The sequence below is a fragment of the Aspergillus flavus genome, chromosome 3 (genome assembly GCF_009017415.1).
Source record: "Aspergillus flavus chromosome 3, complete sequence".
NCBI classification, from domain to species: Eukaryota; Fungi; Ascomycota; class Eurotiomycetes; order Eurotiales; family Aspergillaceae; genus Aspergillus; species Aspergillus flavus.
The window spans coordinates 1,478,751-1,499,723 of record NC_092407.1 but is presented as its reverse complement, the minus strand read 5'-3'; the positions used below and the strand labels follow the sequence as shown (position 1 = coordinate 1,499,723).

Sequence of the window (20,973 nt, the reverse complement as noted above, 5' to 3'; positions counted from 1 at the left end):
GCCTGAGCACCTCCAATCAATACTGTTTTGTCTGTTACCACGTACGTACAATAACTTACTATTCTAAAGCCTTGCAGGACAAAACGGTGAAACGGTGAAACGGTGAAACCCAGTAAGTTTGACATGATCTATAAAATACTAATCCCTATAGTGATAATCAATAAGAGACTGTCAATAGTTCCAAAGATGTATACTAAAAGCTTTACCAATATTATTAATAAACCTACTTAGACTTGTATATATAGTAGATAAATCAATACATTATTCTTATTATAATTCTGAGCCCTTGCACGCAGCACCTCCAGCAAGGGGAGCAACTGCCAGGGATCGGTAAACTAGTTCCTGCCTTACAGTCATGCCTTGCAGTCATGCCTTGTTTTGGATAAGATCTCCGCTACGACCGTTGGAATAACGGAGTTCACGTGGCTCAATCATATTTTAGATAAACCGCCTGGTGCGACCGTAATCATGAATCTCATAACACCCTGCCTGACGATATTTCTACCATCATAAACGGCTGCCAACCGCCACCGGTATTCCTGAGATATCAACAATGTATCCCGAAAGGCAGGGATTCCGGGGGGCTGCATCATGGAAATCCTCACAGTCACGATGGAACAAAGCTATATATCGGAGCCACAGCACATCACCTGATGAAGCGGAGAATGAAGACCCGGAGAGAGTCCCATTTTTACAAGCATCAGATCGGTCCCTGCAAAATGATGCCGACAGGAGGTCTCACCACGGTCCAGTTCCAAGTGTATTTGCGGTTACTATAACCGCCTGTATGGTTATGCTAATACTGGACATCACGTCCGCCGTTCCAACTGCGCCTCGAATGGTGATTTTTGAGGACATTATCTGTCGTAACCACTACGCAGCATGGTGGGATATTTCGAAGCTAGGGGACTGCAAAGTAAAAGCCGTTCAGGGCGAGCTGGCTTTGATAAATGGATGGAAGGAAACATTTGAAAAGATTCCTGGTATACCGTGCCCCTCTATATGAATCGTCAGCTCACATTTTCTGACCATGGGAATTCTCATTCAGCCTTGTTGGTGTCGATCCCTTATGGAGCCTTAGCCGATCGTATTGGACGTAAGAAGGTTTTGATTCTTGCCCTGACCGGATGTCTGCTTTGTGATACGTGGGTGGCAATAGTCTGTGTGTTCTAAATTAACCCTTCTCCTCGGCTACTCAAGAATGTCCTTTAACAGATTCAAGGTCTTTTCCCACGGGTCTTCCCGCTTCGCGCAGTATGGATGTCTGGTCTATGGCAGCTGGTTGGAGGAGGTGGCGCCTTGGTCATTTCCATGTGTTATACACTCATAGGTGACGTGTGTTCTCCCGAGAAGCGGTATGTACCATGGGCACTCCCTTTTCTTTTCCAAATTGACTAGCTGACACGAGCTCGAGCATAGCACCACTGCCTTCTCTCAATTATATGCTGCTGTGCTCATCTCGGAGTTGATATCTATTCCACTTGGTTCTTCTCTCATCTCACTCGATCCGTGGATACCAGTCCTGGGATCTTTGGGTTTCTTGGCCCTGGCAATTCTTTTCGCACTGCTATTTGCGCCCAACTTCGTCCACTCTGCTCCAAAGCCACGAGATTTTGAAAGCGATATCCAGACCCAGGGCCCGAATTCCGTGCATTCGGGAAAGATCCGTGATCGGTTAAGTTACACTTGGGCCAGAGTAGGTGACAATTGCCAATGGATAACTAGGGACGTCTGCTTGATGCTTGGTGCCTTCTTCAGCTGCCAGTTGAGCCGACAGGTTTCCGGAATACTTCTTCAGTACAGTTCCTTTAAGTTCAATTGGGGATATGCAAAGGTGGTGGCCCTTTTGCCATGGTAATTAGTTTAGTGCTATGCAAGAGCTAACAATGCAATGTAGGCCTCGTATCTCATTTCTCTTCGTTCCGGGATAAACCTGGTGGTCCTAGCTACACTCATACCAGCTCTCAAACGACTGTTTACCAAAATATGGAGGAGTCGCCAAGCACAATCCGACAAATACATTACCTTGATCAGTGGCTTGTGTCTAGCTCTTGGGTCGTTTATTATCTTCCTCGCTGCTTCTCCTGGCGTTCTGATCCTGGGCCAGATTTTCTCATCTATCGGATTTGCCTTCGCGGTTACTGCCCACAGCCTCCTGACTGCTATGGTCGATCCGCGCCATTTAGGCCTTGCGAATACCGGAGTGACGGTTACGAATTCTGTTGGCCACATGGCTGGAGGGCCACTCCTGGCGAGCATATTTCAGTGGGGGTTACAGATGGGAGGGTTCTGGGTTGGAACCCCCTTTCTATTCACCGCGGTTCTCCTCTCGATTGCTACTCTAGCAGTATCTATTTCAAACGCTCCATGATGTACCGCTGGGTGCCAAGGCTCCCTGGAGACTACGACTAGCAACAGAAAACACAATCCCTAGACCATTTTCCGTCGCGTATATAGATCCATGGAATAGTGTTTCAAATATGCACAGGTATTTCAACGAGTTAAGAAATCGAAAGCAGTCAACCAATATTCTTTGAAATATGGCATGAAAGCAACCAAAGATATAATTTGTTGGTGATTTACAGTTATTAGCCTCCAAATCGTAACAGAACATTGGTGGAGCCTACGGGGAAGGATGTCGGGTGCCTGCAAAGATTACTCGTACCATCTAACAGCGAAAGGTTGATACTCCACTTTCATTGACACCGTCCATCTCGAGATAGAAAGGATTGCCGACCGTCAATTGTATGTGTCTTCCGATGCCCATGGGTCGTTTTCACCCCCACTTAATAACTAATGCATGCGCGGGGAACCAAAGAAGTGAGGTCGCATTCCCCTAGTAATAACCAGGATATAAAAGCATTCGCTTTGCGCCTCCCCAAAGAATAACCAACAACCAGAATTGCGATTACGGCAACCCTCATATCCAAGTCAAACCTACCAAAAAGAAAAAAAAACCAATAAATAAATAAACAAAAAACAGAGAAAGAATGGGCCAAATAACCCTCTACTACTCCCCAGGAGCCTGTTCCTTAGCGCCCCACATCCTCCTCCAAGAAAGCGGGCTTGAATTCTCCATCCATAAAGAGAAAACAGGCCAATTTACACCAGCCCTCTACGCTTTGAACCCTAAAGGCAAAATCCCCGTCCTTGCCCTCGACAACAACAAAATCATAACCGAGAACCCAGCGATCATGAACGCGATCTCAACTCTCGTGCCTGAGAAAGGCCTATTCGGAAAGACGCCTTGGGACACTGTCCGGGTGCATGAATGGTTGACGTGGCTCTCGGGTACCCTGCACGGGCAGGGCTTCGGGTTGTTGTTTCGATTCCGCCGGTACACAGATGATGAGGGGCAGTTTGAGGGGCTGAAGAGGCGGGGGATGGCCATCGTGACGGATTGTTTTCAGATTATTGAGCAGAAGTTGACTCAAGCCGGTCATGGTGGTTTTGCTGTGGGGGGTGCATTTACGGCGGTTGATGCTTATTTGTTTGTTTTTCATCGTTGGGCCTTGGGATGTGATATTGACATGCCGGCTCTGTATCCCCGGTATACGGCTTTGTATGAAGCCGTGGGAGGTATGGAGGCGACGAAGAAGGCCTTGGCTGCTGAGGGGCTTTAAGTTGTTCAATCTTTGCACTTAGTCTGAGACTATTTTTTACCGAAGTTTTGGTGGTGTCAAGGAAACAGAAATTGTTAACATCGTGCCTTGGTATCATTTGTAGTCACACATGGTCGCCGTTCAATCCAAACTGTAGGCATTACTAGTAGTGGCTCGACTTCATTGGAGACAAACAAACCTACTACGAAGCCATGAGATGTTACTGAGAAGGAATGGTGGTCAGGCACCATGGGAGGCCGCTGAAGATCCTGGAACAGGGTAGGGTTGTATCCTCTCCGAATGGCTGGCTGACACTAGCGCCCCGTTCGCACAACTTTCAGCTCTACGCTAATCCCATCCATATGTTGTGGGGTGCTTGGAGTATTGTAGCTTCTGGTTTCTGCGGCATTTCAACAGAAACCGCCACGCGATCGATATGACCCCAAGCAAAACAAGGGTATATAAACTAGCCAAAGTCCCGGCAAGTTATTGCAGAAAGTTGACACCTTTCGTGATATATATACCATACCGTCTCTTGATTCTCTGCAAGATTTGACACACCTCATCATTGCCTACGGCAGAATCAATGGATATCCCTGATAGATGTACGGTGTTGGTGGTAGGCGGCGGACCGGGGGGTTCGTATGCCGCTTCGGTGCTTGCTAGAGAAGGCATTGATACGGTTCTTCTGGAGGCAGACAATTTTCCGAGGTGAGCTTTAAGCTCGATATTATTAGACTCAAAAATCCTCTGTTTCGTACAGCGGCTGACTGTAAAGCCAGATACCACATCGGAGAGAGCCTACTGCGGACTACCGGGTCTTTTCTCGAGTTTGTCGATGCTTATGGTAAATTCGAAAGTCATGGGTTTAGACAAAAGGTTAGATCAGTTCCACTGCCCTAAAGGCGATTGAGAGACGGACAACTAACACTGGGTGAACAAAGAACGGTGCTGCATTTAAATTCAACAGCAAGCCAGCCGCATGTAAGACGAGGATTCCTACGTTTCAATTGTCCCAGGCCTCGCTGACTGAACAAATAGACTCAAACTTTCTTCAACATGGTCAACACGCATGGAACGTGGACCGATCGCAATGCGATGACCTCATGTTTAAACATGCCCGAGAATGTGGCGCGAGGACCTTCGACGGGGTCAAGGTCCAATCTGTTGAATTTTCGCAGACATTCTGTCTGGATGAGAAGGAGAGTGGCGAGCAAGCCCATCTTGGAAAGCCAGTCTCTGCTTCCTGGGTTCGCAAAGACAAGACCACCGGCAGCATTAAGTTTCAATACCTGGTGGATGCCTCCGGGCGAGCAGGCCTGATCAGTACTAAATACATGAAAAATCGTAAGTTCAATGAAGGACTGAAAAACGTTGCTTCTTGGGGTTATTTTGAGGGGTTTGAAATGTACGGAGTCGGCACTGTTGCTGAAGGTTGTCCCTATTTTGCAAGCTTTCCAGGTATGTCCAAACATTGCCCTTGCCGTAGCACTTAGCGGAGGAGAAAGCCTAACCACAATTTATAGATGGATCGGGCTGGGTATGGTTCATCCCCCTAGGGGAGAATAAAGTCTCCGTGGGAGTCGTCATGGAACAAAAAAGCGCCACTGCTAAGAAGAAGCTGATGGAGTCCCCTTCTTCTCGCGAATGGCTTTTGACGCAAGCCAAGGAGGCGCCTGGGATAGGCGATCTTCTTGCAAAGGCCACTCTTGTGTCCGACGTGAAGAGTGCTTCCGACTGGTCCTACACTGCATCCACCTATGCAACTACGAATATCCGGATCGTTGGAGATGCTGGGTGTTTTATTGACCCACTCTTTTCATCGGGGATTCACCTTGCGCTCACTGGGGCTTTCTCGGCCGCAGCAACTATCTGCTCCTCAATTAGGGGCGACTGCTCTGAGAAGAGTGCGGCGGACTGGCATTCGAAGAGAATCCAAGAGGCGTACGCAAGGTTTTTGCTCGTGGTCGCGAGCACATATGGGCAGATCACCGGAAAAGAAGCAGCGATTCTCAATGACGAGGGCGAGAGCGACTTCGACAGTGCTTTCGAATTGATCCGTCCTAGTAAGTAGTAACCATTTCTGTTCTTCAAGGAGAGAGTTCCCTTGTCTAACCTGCCATGCGTGACAGTTATCCAGGGGTCTGCGGAAGAATCTACGGGAAAGGCTGGGCCAGAGGATGCAACCGAGGCGGTTTCCTTTTGCATGAGAGTTATACGAAAGGCGCAGAATCGATTAGAAGACATCAGCATTGGCGATAAAATTATCAGGGCTGCTATGCAGCCAGATACTGGATCGATAGGCGGTAGCGATATTGATGGGATGGTGATCCACGCTGAACGCGGTGCTTTGGGTCTTGTAAAGATGTGAGGAACTGAACTCCATCGCTGGCTTTCAGTAGGCCATGTTGAATATCAATTATTGGAATACCTGAGAATTGCAATCAATCCAAAGTTCCGTGATACGAAGCGATCGGCTTCCAACACACGCTAATTGGGCCATATGCGCGCAATTTCCGCTCCTCCCATGCTGAACCCACCTAGGCAAGAATCTGGTAGAAAATTCAGGTCTATGTGGGGCTGTCATTTATCCCGGGGAAGCCTTACTTTTTTTGTGCTTTTCCCGATGCTGCGGAAGAGGATTCGTGTGCAAAGGGAAGAAGATTTATGATTTACGCCGACTCAGTGGAAATAGCAGCACCAAGTTTATATTTGATACCGATACAGTGTAGTGAAGCAAGCGAAGAGAAAAAAGGTGATAATACCAGCTCAAGCCGTTGCCTTCTTCGAGATTACTGGCCTATGACTAGGATTCTGATTACAAAATGTGGAGCCAGGTCGCGACTCGTTGGTATGTTCGTTTTATCCTTGAGCTTCACTATCCAATTCGTTCGATCAACCTTTTCAGACAGTGGAGCCTTTCCAAATCTGCATTCACTTGCAATAGATCTTTTGTTTTATTTCTTATATTATATTTTTGGTAAGCGGGAGTAGAGTCTCCATAACCAATAACTACATAATCTTCCTCCCTCCGCTATCTTCAACCGTCCCGCAAAACGAGGAATATCAAGTCAGAATTTTGCTATTCACAATATTAACCTTGGAGTATGCCTTCGAAAGTTGTTCATCTTCCCTGCTCCCATGGTTCTATGGGCTCGGAAAAGACCAATCTTCCTGTCGCCGAGAGCCCTCGAGACGTTCAAACCACGTTGACCTTCAGTAAACAAAACGAAGACTGTTCTGCTCCGCCTCCCATGTACATTGGGAAACCACAAAGCTACAATAGACCAACCACGACTCTTCCTGCCACGATCCATGATATTAGCGGCCATGAACTCGAATATACACTTGATAGCCATGGATTTCAATTCTATTCCCATGAAAGCAAACTGAAGGACTTTCTTGACGAGGAGAGGATTAGAGCAGAGTACTACCCAGAAACAGAGCAGCTGCTCCACGACGTGTAAGTAAACCAAAACCTTTTGAACCTAGGAATAAACATAAAAAATAAAAACCAAGCTGAGTAGTACGGGTGCCACTCGGTTCTGCGTCTTTGACCACACCGTCCGTCAAGCCTCACAAGACTGGACGACCGAGAGAGATGCCCGTGGTCCTGTCCAACGTGTCCACATCGACTCATCTTACGCCGGAGCCGAGGCTAGAGTCCGCTACCATTTTCCCGATGAAGCAACAGAGCTTCTCAAGCACCGCTACCAGATGATCAGCGTCTGGCGTCCGATCAAGACCATTTTGAAAGACCCACTGGCCGTCGCAGATGCGCACTCCACGCCGGAATCGGATCTTTTCCCTGTCAAGATTCATTTCCCTGACCGAGAAGTGGAGGGGTGGGCCGTGAAAGCTGATCCACAACTCAAGTGGTACTATCGCTACAAACAACCTCCGGATATGGTCACTTTGATCAAACTTTTCGATTCGAAGCTTGACGGTAGGGCGCGCCGGGTGCCCCATACTGCTTTTGTGAATCCCGCGACAGAGCATGAGGCACCTAGGGAGAGTATCGAACTGAGAGCACTTATCTTTCATCCTGATGATCCTAATTAACTTTTGCGTCACAAGGTGGGATCGCGCTTTTCGTTGTGGGGGTTTGTGCGGATTGTGCGGATGTGGTTGCCGGTTATAATGTTTTCTGTGACGCATCTCTGGAAAATGGGACTGTGGTCCCTTGGCCATCCCTATGCCCCTGAAATGTACGTAGTGAGAAAGGAATGCAGTGAGATTACATGTTCTGCAGAAGCCGCCAACTGGTCCTAGCTCAGCCCCAGTAAGCCAGGACGACATCGGCCTACTTTAGAAGTGTTATCCTGAGACCTCAGTGAAGCTTTTTTGAGGATGATTGAATTCTAGATTCTTTGAATAGATCTTACAGTTACCCTTGAAAGCGAGTTAGTAAATGGACATACAGATATTCTTATTAGCTCTACTACCCAGACTTTGTATGACGGCAGATTCTACAGTAGAAGATCCGACATGATGAGAACAAGGAAAACGCAGTAAAGGGGCATTTGCGTGTCTAAAATGCGTTATCAAGGATCCTTCATCGTATCTTCCTTCTCAGTCTTCCATAGGCACAGCACCCTCAGCCTGCATCTCTAGAGCAACCCGGTCCACCTCTCTCCAAACCCGCAGGACATTAGCCCCCGCCACCTTGGCAGCATCCTCATCGTTGAGACCGCGCCGCAAAAGCTCGGCAATCAGACCTGGGAACTTCGACACATCCTCTAAGCCCCGTGCCGTAGTTGGCATTCCGTCAAAGTCACTGCCCAATCCGACATGGTCTATTCCGGCGACGTCCACGATATGCATAATATGGTCCACAACCCGCTCCAGAGTCGCGTGTTCATCATCTATATCAGGCAGTCTATCGTTGTGATCAGATGCTGTGCAGGAGATAAAATCGGGTGCAAAGTTAACCATCACCACCGAGTGTCTCTCGTTTACTAAAGTCAAAATATCATCAGGGACATTGCGAGGATGCGCGCATAGCGCCTGTGCTGAGCTGTGGCTGAAGATGACCGGTGATCGACTGCCAGACCAGTCATCCTTACCAGCGCCTAGTACATCGCGCATTGTATCCTCGCTCACATGAGCTAGATCAATAATCATGCCTATGCGGTTCATTTCATAGACTAGGTCCTTCCCTAGCGGACTCACACCGTGCCAGAGAGGATCCGACTTTCTAGTGCTACCACCTGGCCCCCTGACAATCGCTGCATCTGCGTAGATGTTGTGGCAGTTGTGCGTGAGAGTTGCGTATGAGACTCCCAATTCGTAGAACATGCGTAAATGGGCAAAAGAATTTCCAATAGAATGGAGACCTTCGATCCCGAGAGGCGAGATGATTTTCCCTTCTCGAAATGCTTGTAGAGCGGTAGTGCTGTTAGGGGGACTAGAAAAGATGTCTGGGTAAGCTCGTTGAACCCGCAGCATTAGATCGATTTGCTCGATAGTCATTCGGGGATCTGTGTCATTGAGGTCAATTACGGATATCTATGGAGCAAAAAATGCACATATAACGTACCAGGCGCGTCCTGGCGGTTCAAAGGGTCGATCCAATTCTTCGGACAAGGCACAAAAACACTCCAAAACGTGCCCCCGACAAGCCCCTGCTTCAAACGGAGTAGGTCCGTGTCACCCTCTAGAGTGCCGTCAGCAAATGGCTTAGTGAAGTTGGATCCGTAGATGTGATTCTTGTAGTGTTTCCGAATATTGATAGGTAAGTCATTGTGGCCATCTGTCAGGTGTGTCAGCGACTATAGTGCCCGTGTCAATGGGGCTACATACCGATCAGAGGGGTCTGGGCTAAGATGTTCTCCACTCGTTCCTCGATACTGACCAAGCGAACATGGCAGCTGTGTGACCAGAACAACCAGCCCCCGGCCAAGAGAAAGCAGATGGCCAGCGCCCAGTGACGGAGAAATGACCGAAAGCCCCTTGGGCCCGGATGGCAAGTTGAGCCTCCCGTATACGAGGGTTGGGTTTCTAATTTTTCATCCATCGCGGGGGTATGTCAAGGGAGAAGTTATGGAGGTCAAAGGTTCGGACATCTAATTGTTCTTATGAACCCCAAGAATCCACTGATGTCAACAAAGAAAACAGAATCAGGACATATACCAGTCACTTATAGGCTGCGTCAAGCGTTAGCGTTAGAGAATATACCCAGCTCCAATACCCATCTTGATAGTATCCACCAGCTTCTTGCTGATCAGCCATAATGCTCTCAGGCTATATGTGAACTTGGAACATTACAGTTGGTCCTGGAAAAGATGCTTGTTTACTTTAATCATTCACCCGGGAGACCGGAGACTACAGTTGAATACTACCGAGAATCTCACTCACAGAATCATCGATGAAATGGCCCTGACTATCTAGGTCCGCATCTAACAACCATGTTCCATAGAGAGGTGACATCAATTTTGTAGGTCGTATGAGGTTGGACCTCTTGTTCTGGCGGTTTTTATTCTGTTGTCGAAATGCACTACATACTATACACGTTCAATAAAAGTGGCACTGAGCGTGAGCCCAACTAGGCTTCGGAATGTTTAAAATTTAAGAAACATGCAAGACAGCGCATAGGTCTTAGCAGCTTATATACTTGCCGCCTCATTCTGACAAAATCAGACATTACACAACAGCCCATTGGCGCCAATGACCGACACATGCGTTCTCGATATTTCCTTTAATGAAGCACAACTTGCTCACACTTAGCAATGAAGTGAGACGATCTTGGATTGAATGGATTACCTACCCTGCATGTGCCATAGTGTTGCGAAGCTCCTCCTCCAAAATTCTCACCGCTAGCTCAACTCCAGCCTGCCCGTCGTACTGTGGATACGTATTGATTAGACCAAGCCAAAAATTTTATTTATACCCACTTACAGCCAGACCCCATAAGGGGATTCTTCCAAGGAAGCAGATGTCGGCACCTAAGGCTAATGCACGGAATACATCAGCTCCTCGACGGATTCCACTGTCGAAACCAATTTTGATGCGACCCTTCGCCAATGGAGCACATTCAGCCAAGACGTCGATGGCTGCTGCAACACCGTCTAGCTGTCTGCCTCCGTGGCTTGAGATGACCAGGCCGTCCAGGCCGTAGTCAATTGCTTTCAGTACATCATATGGGCAAGAGACTGGTATATTTCAGTATTCTTCTAATTTCCCATTGAAATGTATAGATGTTCCACTTACTGCCTTTCACCCATACTTCTAAACTGGTGTTAGCTTTAACCCATGGGATAACCTCATCCCATCTTTTACCCGGATCGTGACCAGACTTGTCACTCGATCTGTCCGAATTGTCCGACAGGTTGGGGTAGGAAAGGTGTGGGGGGAGCTGTAAGCTTTTTCTTTTCTTCCTCAGGCGATTTGCCGTAACTGGAGCATCTACAGTGATGAAAATAGCCTTGTAACCAGATTCTATTGAGGGAAGTAGTAGAATTATTAGAAAGGCCGGCTTTATCATATGGAGGGAATACTCTCACTTTCAGCTCGTTTCATCCAATCCAGTGTTCTACTTCGATCCCTGGGGAAGATCGGCTGGAACGCGTATGGGTTCTGGCCCTCTTTGCGCTCAGAGATGACATCTTCCAATGATACCGTTGAGAATGTTGATAAGACCATTGGGATGTTCAGTTGGGTTGCTGCTCGAGATGTCGCCGCTTCACCGTCAGGATGTGCAAGGCACTGTATACATGTTGGCGCAAATCCTATCGGCAAGGAGACCTGGATCTGTTAATTAGCGTCCTAAACAGATGGAAAGATATAGTTTGCCTTTTCGCCAAGAAATGTTGTTGAGGTATCAATATTGGACACGTCGCAAAGAATACGGGGTCGAATCTTGAAGCGATCAAAGGCTGTCTCATTCTCACTCATGCTAAGACTATATGTTAGCAGGAATTGTTTGCCACACACCTGCGGATGGCTCTTGTACGTACGTGACCATACCCCCGGCTCCCTCATTGTAGTACTCTGGTTATTTCGCTTGTCATGAGCAACAGTTGGAAGTGAAATTTCCACTTTCTGAATCTAAGCTTTCTTACCTTCAACATCCTTTTGTAGGTTGGACGACGCTGCTGCGCGTAACTCGTTGATTGTGAGTATTTCTGTTGGACTTGAAGACTCCATATTGGTACTTGTAAAATCCGACAGTTGAGCCAGGAACCTGAATAATAGCAGTGTGCTAACAGGTATAAGAAGCCTATTTCAAGGTTGCCCATCCATACAAATGTTTATTCTATGCCGGGGGGGGGGGAGGGGGGGTTGTTGTTCTGCATCGTGCGATTTCTGCTGTTTCAATCAACACTGTAAGAGAAGGATTAGCGGTGAGACTTGGTCCCACATATACCTGAGCTTCCCTTATTTTTCATGCATAAGTGGGTTTATTTGGTGTCGACTCATTACCTACCATCTGCATGAATCTATGGATGGAGCGGTACTAGACGGACTACGGCCCTGTACAGTTGGAAATGGCGATCATCGGGGACCAAACATATATTCTAAACGCAACTAAAAGCAAATAACATACAGTACACTCGGGATATACGTCCAACTTAGGATAGTATCCTCTTGATGTATTTGGGTGTCTTTTAAACCCCGAAGATGGGGCATTGATATTGTGTAGACCTCGCTACGGGTCGGGCTTGCGCCAGCAGGCCACACTCCCTAAAGTATATTTTCCTATAAAATTCTGGTCTTAGTATTCAAAAACCTCATAATTCTGAAGAGTAGATGCAAAATGCTCTAGGATCACATATATAAGTTACCGCCGTTAGAACTATTCCCACCCCCTCCCACCAAGCAAAAGGCTCGTCCCGAGTCTTATATCGTACTTTAGGTTGTGAGTGAAGGAAAATCGGCCTTTAAGCTATCGCTTCAAGCTTGAAGAACAAGAGAAGTACAGCACGGAGAAGCATCCAACTATCAAAACTACAACGGTCTTTATTTTTCTACCTATCATGGACTTGAAATGATCGGTTTGTACTAGATAACAACTAGCTGGGAATTTTGATGGACCCTTCGCAGTTCGCACAGAAACAAAGATGGCTATATGAGCTTCTGGGTGTGTCCCTTCAATTTGTGCATCGCAAATCTGTCTAACACAAGTTTGAAGATTCACGACAACGGCATATTTGGGCAAGGTACCCTGCAGCTCCCCAGGTCTTCTAGGAAACCTTCGCATTGCCGACAGCTTTCATGAGCCCGGATCCACAAATACAATTACTTTGTCCATCCTGTCCGAAGGCCGTTGACCTCCCCTATGACCTGGAACTCTGTCATCGCCAGGAGAAGCTATATTCCGCCAATATCGCGCCCCTCAAACACGGCATACCTGCCCTGAAACAGCAACAATGAGGGAGGGGTCGGGAACATGGCACACACCGATTTGGGGACGTTCATTGCGACTGCTACAGCCCGGACTGTCTGGATAGGAGTGGTCGTATTGTGAATGTGGGCGAATCGCTACGCTGGAGTATTCTCTGTTTCACGAAGTGAGTCTGGATTCGAACATGGCACGATGTTGACTGGCCGCAAGGGACACCTCGGGTCGATTCTCTAACATACATTTCTATGTTTCCATTCGTGATTGCAGGATATGTGCAATCGATAGTTACTGGTGGCACATAGCGTGAAGAATTTCCGATTAATGCAAGAGCCCGTACCAGCTTGGAAGCAGTATCATGGCACTCAATAAAAATGAATTCTTACGTGGTAGCTGAATATTAAGTGGTTCCATATGGTGTTAGACTTTCAGTATAATTTGTACTCTCATCCCACCCATTCAATGGTCCAAGAGCATCATTATTCACAGCACTAGTAGATGGCGTTAAGTAGGCCGCCTGGCCCATATCGATTGTTTGAAAAGGGGTGTGTAAAATTGGCATGCTACTTCCCAATAGACCGTTCGCAGGGACACCCGAATCTGCCGCTATGGAACGGCAGGCATAGGCACTGGCATAGTGATCGGTGGAGCGATAGTTCACGGGGTATTCCATTTCCATTTCTATTCCCATTTCCACTCCCCGTGAGGGGCAATCAATAGTGTACAGATTAGCAATCAGCGACTCGGGTGGAGTGGGTGTTTGGGCCGAGTGTACGGTGAGGATATGACTCGATAATTCGCTTAAACTAGGCATCGAACGCGGTGATTTGCAAGAGCCCTGGGGCGTGTCTCCTGGATAAGACAATCAGGATCATACTATATCGTTCCGGTGATTATAGTCCTTACCGGGTGCTTCCCTGCGCTCCCTGCATGTCATATCTCTCAATGTCACTGCAATGTGGTTACCCAACTCTGTAAGTTCATATTGTGTCACAAGGCTTTCGATCCCCCGGCTTTTCAAGTCATTGGCAACTTCGTGCATTCGCTTCTTCGTGCATCTTGATGTGTATGCGGAATGAGGCACGTCTAAAGGAAGTGCAATCAGATAGCCCAAGTCGGTTATACCTCTTTTGAATTGGCCGGCCCACTCATGATATTTGCAACCTTGATCAACCCAGTTCAAGCTCTTATTCGCTGCCTGTTGGTCACGAAACCGCTGGGGGAACTTCTCACAGAGCTTCTTCGCCAGGTTAGTGCGCATATCCCGGATCCAGTAGGTGCCGGTATGGTACCCAGCCTCGACAACATGCTGGTAGATGTTGTAGCACTCGAACCTATGGTAGATCTTCATCCGGTCGCGTAGATCAGCATTGTCAACTTTCGCAGCTATTGCGGCCTCCCAGCCTTGCCCCGTGGGGAGCACTGCTCTGGATTTTCCAATTTCCCGTAAGAATACTCCGCGGTCTGTCCGACAGCTTTCCAAAAGTAGTTTCATACTTGGTGAAAGACTGGGCGTACGAAAAAAAGAATCATCATCTGTCACGCCCTGAAGAGGTGTCGTTGCTCTTGTAGTCAGCGATGGAGTGGCTGTGGTCGTATCGACGTTCGAGCTTGGCATGCACTGGCTACTATTACGAGGATATCCTGGATTTGGGATTCCCATGAATAAATCTTTCTGAAAAACGTCTCCTTCGGAAACTGAAGAGACAACCTGCTGGTGCTCATATGACTCTTGTTGGTGGTCGCCGTCAGCGGTCGAAGTCGCAGAAGGCCGACAGTGTCGAACACGGAGTTGCGATGGCTGCGCAGATGCTGCCCCGGTGGCCACGACTGCAAGCCCATTGTTTTGGTTCGTAGTTGAAGGATTACTCGGTGTAGCAATGGTCGGGTTCTAGGTATCGGTTCGAGGCTGAGTTAGCGTGAAGTGATCGCGCAATTATATGCTTGCAAATCGATCGGTTGATTGAAAGTAGGAACCTCACATGTTCGACCTGGAGCAAGAACAAGCTAAATAGGCGGTGGAGAGCTGAGACGTCGCTCGCAGAAAGACACTCCTTCCATCTCATTATCTGGTCCGCCGAGATAATGGTTTCGTTTGCCCGGTAGAGCTGGGCGAGTTGGGTAAGCAATTCTGGCAGCATTGGTCCGGCCTGATCGTAACAGTCTAGGTGCACCCAGAATCTCGGTCAGCACCGTCATCTGTTAAATCGATTGCGACACACGCTCAGACCCTCAAGAGTGACGCTGTACACCGTTGACGTGCAGGTTGGTGCAAGACGGACGTGGCTCTATCTTCCTATTGAAATTTAGCGCGTGCATTGGCTTATTCTCGTAAAATTGTTCAAAATTACCGATCACGCCGATCATCCCAGATCAGTACATTCTGGGTCTAGTATCTGCTAATATCCAGATATCTAAACTACTGATTTTCTTAATTTTCATATCTCGAATATTATAAAGCGGTACCAGGCGTCACACCGCTACTATGTCGACCTAAGTCAAATCCCGATGATCATTGGGCCATCCCGTTGGCTCGCAGTGCATTTCTACACTACCGGCTGGTACGGTCCATGAGAGAATGGAGACTATTCTGGCCACCTATTATACGCGTGGGTCGAAAGCTTTCTCTCGGAAATCCAAATTCCCCTCGGATATCAAGGAAGTTACAGAAACCCTTTGTGCTGAATATAAGATAATTACAAGGAACAGATAGTGATTAAATTCCTAAAATAACCCTTTAGTTACGGCCCATCCCGGCGGCCCGTGATTATATCTCCGTAGCCAGGGTCAATTTGTGGGCCCTGAGGAATGGTGGCTTTTAGTCTGATTAAATCGGCTTCAAAGAGATTATAAGTAAACCTAGGTCTTTCTGATCCAAAACGCAATAATTAATAGACTCCAGCATTGTATTAAAACTTCATTACCGATTTTCTCAAGACCAGTTCCGGGGTCGCTTAAGATAAATAATCAATGTCCAACTTTCACGGCACCTTAGGCTCAACTTAGTTTTTCGGTATTAGTAAAGGTTGAACCCTTTTGTAACGGCGGTTGCCTTATCCTCAAGCGTTACATTCTTCTATTGGGTCCTGAACATCCTCGATCTCCCTAGTACTTTACATCTCGTTGGCCTCCAGCACCCCGAAGGCGTACAGCTGAAGGACGCTTACAATTACGTCTTGCGATTATATGGAAAAACAGGAGAAACTGAAAAATAACCTTGAAGATGGAATAAGAACATATCAGTTTTACTTTTGAATCATCCCTATTCCATTTAGATATCCCAAGGTGGGTACTGCATAGAGTGGTTATTGGATTAGGTTTTGAATAGACCAACCCGAAGTGCGGATGTGCAAAGGTGTCACTTGAGATTAGTGTAACTAGAACATACCTCAGCCCTATTGAGGGTGTGTCTTGCGTTTAAAGGCTAGTAAATACGTCAGGTTTGGGTCCAGATGGGGTTTTACTGGAGTCTACCTACGCACCAGAAGTTGAACCCATACCCATATACAGATCGTGTATTTCATGAATCCGTATGGAACAGTTTCGTTGTTTTGTTAGTCTCGTATCTTACCAGGAAGGATGAGTGGGGGGAGTCTCCACGAATGAAGTTGCATGCCGGCAGCTACCCAGCCAGCCACCCTTTTCCCCTCACCACCTCATGGTCTGCAATCTTTGATAGACATGTATCCTAGAAGGGAGCGATCTGCGTTGACTGAGGAATTGCAGGCCTTCCAGGTGCCGAATCAAAAGCCGAGCGGGGATTGCTGGGATTCTGCTGGGAATCGACGCATATATGTGTTATCACATAGTAGTAGTAGTTGCGAAAACAATGAGAAAGATTATGAAAGGTTTATAGTTAAAAGCCTAGAGAACACAGGACAACACTCTATCTATGTCTTTCATCCTAAGGGGTGGTATAGTACATATCAAGATTCAAGAGGTTACTAGGCAGATGTAGCCGGCATCACGTTCTACTCTATTGTGCCTGAATGTGTGAATGTATGGTAGATTTTACAATGATAGCACGGTCCTGAATAGACCTGTATCATTAGCTAAACACACATACATCTAGTCAGGATCCGAGCGCGACATCCCCACTTATGCGTGAATCTGTCAAAATTTCACAGCAACGTGGGCCTGAAGCTCCCGATCGGCGAATCATGATTGCTGAAAGACTAAGACCGGTGACACATTCAATCCATTTTAGCCTGCTGTGAAGCTGTCTCAGATCGAATGGCTATCCGTGTTGATGACTGTACGGGATATCTTGCCTCGGGTGCATAGACAATGCGGTGGCCGTCGGAGCTGGCTTTTCAATAGTGTATAGTAGACTACATATCTAATCCCCTTCTAAGGATTCAGGGGACCTTTCCATAATAAATTAATGCTTCGAAAGAAGTCAGAATCAGTCTTCGGTCTCATTCGTATCTACAGTCTGTGTTTAGAAGTCCTGGCCTACGTATCCTTAGTCGACGGGTATTTCTACCCCGATGCCCCGCATAGTAGATCTTGACAGAACCCTCATAAGCAATCAAGCGGTTTAAACTGCTTACAACAAGAGATTATATATATGTATATATATCTACTCCATTAGAAGAGTTTTAAAGTACATATTCTTTGCAACAGCAATGGTATGCTTTGTATGCAAGGGATTGAATACATGACAAGAAGCGGTGTAACAATTGAGGGCTTAAAATCATCACAGGTACATCTCGAGGATTGGTATTACACCTACCTCCCTTACTAGTAGCTACTTTCCTTGTCACCTAGCAATTCAAAATATATCATGTCACAACCCAGGCTTATCAGCAATCGAGATGTGGAAAACCAAGTATGGGAATTACTACCCCTTCCATTCCACTCATTTGCATTGAGATATTAACCCTCATATACTTCTGTTACAGTCTTCATTGAACCTGATATCTTCTAATTCAAAGACGAGCATCGCGCATCAGCACACCTCCCAGAAATATCGTCCACGCGTAACTGCCATCATACCAACATTAATAAAGCTCTGCTTTCTCGCTATTCTGTCGCTATTGTTGATCGTCAGTCATCCGCCCAACTCGAATACCTGGCCCTTCAATTCGTTCAAGCCAAATTTCGATAGTGACAGTGCGTCGCGTAGCAAATCTGCCCCCGGGAAGCTGGGGGCTGTTGCTAGTGAGAATTCTATCTGCTCTCAACATGGAGTGGATATATTGCGCAAGGGTGGTAATGCGGCAGATGCTGTGAGTGCAGGCCTGAGGGCTGGGAGAGAATTATTGGTGACCATTGCCGCTGATGCAATTGCGTAGTTAGTTGCGAGCGAGCTTTGTGTTGGTGTAATTGGTAAGAATACATCCGGTCAACCTTGTTAAAGAGCAGAAATGGCCAACAAAGAATAGCCATGTACCACAGTGGGATCGGCGGAGGTGGGATCATGCTAGTCAGGACACCGAACAGTAGCTACGAGGTGATCGATTTCAGAGAGACCGCTCCAGCTGCAGCGTTCAAGGATATGTATGAACATAACAAAAATGCCTCTGTGTATGGTGGACTGGCAAGGTAAGATATTCATAAGATTTCCCTCGATATGTGAACACGATTATAACTGTTCTAGCGGCGTACCAGGGGAGATTCGGGGACTTGAATACCTTCACAGCAAGTATGGCGTTCTTCCTTGGTCGACTGTCGTACAACCAGCGGTTCAAACAGCCCGTCGCGGGTTTCCTGTGGGAGAGGATCTTATCAGATATATGAATCATGCTGCTGGTTACGAGAACTTTTTCACCAAGAACCCTACATGGGCGATTGACTTCGCTCCAGGTGGGGCCCGGCTGAACCTGGGTGACACAATGACTCGACACCGATATGCGGATACTCTGGAAGCAATTGCGAAATATGGCCCCAGCGCGTTCTACTCGGGGCGTATCGCGGAGACTATGATCAACGCTCTACAGAATGAGAACGGTACAATGACGCTTGGAGATCTACAAAACTACACCGTGGCTATTCGGAATATCTCACAGATCGACTATCGTGGGTATAAGATCACAAGCACGTCGGCTCCTTCGAGCGGAGTTATCGCCTTGTATATTCTTAAAGTCCTAGAGACATATAAGGATCTCTTCCGGACGGAACAGTCTGTGAACCTAAGTACCCATCGCATAAATGAGGCGATCCGATTTGGATATGGCAGAGTAAGGCCCAGGATGGTGGATTCCTTTAGTGTGAAAAATCGCTGATAAAGTCTCAGAGAACCTATCTAGGTGATCCCTTGTTTACTGATGATATGGCTACATATGAATCGCAGACCCTCGTCCAATCTATGATCGACGCCACTCGATCTAAGATCTCAGATCACCGAACTCAGAATATATCAGCTTATGATCCAGCTGGGTTAGAATGTCTGGAGACGTAAGTTTGACATCATTCTATATTACTTTTGATAGTTGACTAAACTCGATCTTACTATCAGCCCTGGAACCTCACATATTGTAGCAGTTGACAATACTGGCCTTGCGATTTCTTCGACATCTACTATCAACCATGTCTTTGGCAGTTATGTTATGGTCCCAGAGACTGGTATCATCATGAACAATGAAATGAATGGTAAATTCTAATAAGCACCCTCAATTGCTGTCGGGGAGGCTCCATCGAATAGAGAGTTAGAGAAAAGGAAAACGAGAACAGAACAACAAAAACTGCCAGAAGTCTTTTTTGGTTAACTTTTGTCTTTTCTACAGACTTTTCTATCCCTGGATCATCGGATCTATTTGGATATATTCCCTCCGAGACAAATTACGTCTATCCTGGCAAACGTCCACTTTCCTCTATCACACCAGTGATAGTAGAACGATCCGATGGTACACTGGTCTTGATTACAGGATCCGCAGGTGGCAGTCGTATCATTACTGCCACTGTCCAAAATGTTATCCATTCTATTGACGAAGGACTCTCAGCTGCCGACGCACTGGCCAAACCGCGGCTGCATGACCAGCTGGTGCCAAACCAGGTCACCTTCGAGTACAACTATGACAACGATACAGTTGCCTTCATGAAAAGTCTTGGCCATGACGTTTCTTGGGTTGCGCCTGGACAGAGTAATGCTCAACTAGTTAGAGTGTTGCCCAATGGGACATTTGATGCTGCCGGTGAGCCGAGGCAGGTCAATTCGGCTGGATACTCAATATAGTATAATTATATAGAGCAGGTTAGGACGGCATAATAATGGCACATACTATAGTATGCTTACGATGCATAGACCATATATAAAAAGAGACGTCCTGTCAATTGCATTTTCCACATACTGCGACGGGAGTTCCTGTACGGGAGAAGTGTAGTGAAGCTAATAAATAATCAGCTTTGCTTTGTTATTGATACTTTTTTCGTATCTGGATTTCAAACCCACTCAAGCTAGTGATTCACGGTTTGTTGGTATGGGCTTTAAGTCATTAGAAGTCTTCTGTATTTGTCTTGAATAGTATCTTCTTCCATATGGGCTCTAGGGATCTAGCCATTTCTCTGCTATAAGAGATTGCGCCTTTCTTTAGCCTTATCACGCGTGGCGAAAAAGTCGTATGACCTATAGCTAGATATTAATTGCCAGCCTGAAGATACAGAGGCAGTCATTTCGCAGAGATAATACAGATATATGCAGTGAATGCGCCGGTTTTACTAGGGTTGTGAGACAAATAGTCTCCTTAAAATTTTACCACTTTCAAGTAAATAGGCCCTCGGATGAGCTACAAGGTCTATTTTCAACTAAGAAAGCCCTGGCTCTCAAGGCTAGATTAAACAAAGACACAATTTTTTGCGCCATTAATACTAAAAGACTGACAAGAAATGAACCTGCTAGGCAATGAACGACATAACTCTAGATAATCAGCTAGGGTCCGAAATGATAGGAGAAGAATACATACAGTTCGTAGAAAAGCGCAGGAACGTCTTTCCACAGGGGCAGCCCAGCTCGATAAATAGATACGACGGCCCCCGTAGCGACAACTATTACTAAGGGACGTAATAGTACAAGCCAGATAAATCTTAGTG

General features: G+C 46.8%; 8 protein-coding genes across 8 annotated transcripts; 5 read left to right on the top strand and 3 right to left on the bottom strand.

Moving 5' to 3' along the window:
- Positions 1-553: 553 nt before the first annotated feature.
- On the top strand, positions 554-2,644 carry F9C07_2254463 (MFS multidrug transporter; the record flags this gene model as incomplete). The annotated part of the gene is made up of 5 exons (XM_071510103.1): positions 554-983; positions 1,049-1,162; positions 1,223-1,355; positions 1,420-1,834; positions 1,898-2,644. The coding sequence occupies 5 exons, from the start codon at positions 554-556 to the stop codon at positions 2,369-2,371; spliced, it is 1,566 nt and encodes a 521-aa protein (XP_071364919.1). The 3' UTR covers positions 2,372-2,644.
- Positions 2,645-2,990: 346 nt separating this feature from the next.
- F9C07_4694 (putative glutathione S-transferase GST-6.0) lies at positions 2,991-3,623 on the top strand (the record flags this gene model as incomplete). Its single annotated transcript, XM_041285243.1, has 1 exon — positions 2,991-3,623. The coding sequence occupies one exon, from the start codon at positions 2,991-2,993 to the stop codon at positions 3,621-3,623; it is 633 nt and encodes a 210-aa protein (XP_041144341.1).
- Positions 3,624-4,188: 565 nt separating this feature from the next.
- F9C07_2201667 (radH flavin-dependent halogenase) lies at positions 4,189-5,973 on the top strand (the record flags this gene model as incomplete). The annotated part of the gene is made up of 6 exons (XM_041285238.2): positions 4,189-4,313; positions 4,385-4,481; positions 4,547-4,586; positions 4,644-5,063; positions 5,129-5,668; positions 5,735-5,973. The coding sequence occupies 6 exons, from the start codon at positions 4,189-4,191 to the stop codon at positions 5,971-5,973; spliced, it is 1,461 nt and encodes a 486-aa protein (XP_041144340.2).
- Positions 5,974-6,709: 736 nt separating this feature from the next.
- F9C07_4692 (uncharacterized protein) lies at positions 6,710-7,664 on the top strand (the record flags this gene model as incomplete). Its single annotated transcript, XM_071511251.1, has 2 exons — positions 6,710-7,065; positions 7,130-7,664. 2 exons carry the CDS (start codon positions 6,710-6,712, stop codon positions 7,662-7,664), a joined length of 891 nt encoding a protein of 296 aa, XP_071364918.1.
- A 510-nt stretch (positions 7,665-8,174) lies between these two features.
- On the bottom strand, positions 8,175-9,618 carry F9C07_4691 (putative dipeptidase; the record flags this gene model as incomplete). The annotated part of the gene is made up of 3 exons (XM_041290707.1): positions 8,175-9,082; positions 9,142-9,354; positions 9,405-9,618. 3 exons carry the CDS (start codon positions 9,616-9,618, stop codon positions 8,175-8,177), a joined length of 1,335 nt encoding a protein of 444 aa, XP_041144339.1.
- Positions 9,619-10,087: 469 nt separating this feature from the next.
- On the bottom strand, positions 10,088-11,851 carry F9C07_2281740 (S-2-hydroxy-acid oxidase). The gene is made up of 8 exons (XM_071510520.1): positions 11,663-11,851; positions 11,558-11,591; positions 11,394-11,496; positions 11,105-11,345; positions 10,812-11,039; positions 10,500-10,753; positions 10,369-10,445; positions 10,088-10,313 (listed from the first exon to the last, which is right to left on the bottom strand). Exons 1-8 carry the CDS (start codon positions 11,745-11,747, stop codon positions 10,238-10,240), a joined length of 1,098 nt encoding a protein of 365 aa, XP_071364917.1. The 5' UTR covers positions 11,748-11,851; the 3' UTR covers positions 10,088-10,237.
- Positions 11,852-12,820: 969 nt separating this feature from the next.
- F9C07_2281739 (uncharacterized protein) lies at positions 12,821-15,329 on the bottom strand. The gene is made up of 4 exons (XM_041285230.2): positions 15,294-15,329; positions 14,925-15,238; positions 13,849-14,833; positions 12,821-13,794 (listed from the first exon to the last, which is right to left on the bottom strand). Exons 2-4 carry the CDS (start codon positions 15,081-15,083, stop codon positions 13,343-13,345), a joined length of 1,596 nt encoding a protein of 531 aa, XP_041144337.1. The 5' UTR covers positions 15,084-15,238; positions 15,294-15,329; the 3' UTR covers positions 12,821-13,342.
- A 2,315-nt stretch (positions 15,330-17,644) lies between these two features.
- Positions 17,645-20,379, top strand: F9C07_2281737 (gamma glutamyl transpeptidase). The gene is made up of 9 exons (XM_041290698.2): positions 17,645-17,773; positions 17,847-18,173; positions 18,240-18,273; positions 18,330-18,489; positions 18,545-19,124; positions 19,181-19,341; positions 19,403-19,536; positions 19,671-20,272; positions 20,336-20,379. Exons 1-8 carry the CDS (start codon positions 17,729-17,731, stop codon positions 20,117-20,119), a joined length of 1,890 nt encoding a protein of 629 aa, XP_041144336.1. The 5' UTR covers positions 17,645-17,728; the 3' UTR covers positions 20,120-20,272; positions 20,336-20,379.
- The last annotated feature ends 594 nt before the right edge of the window (positions 20,380-20,973 follow it).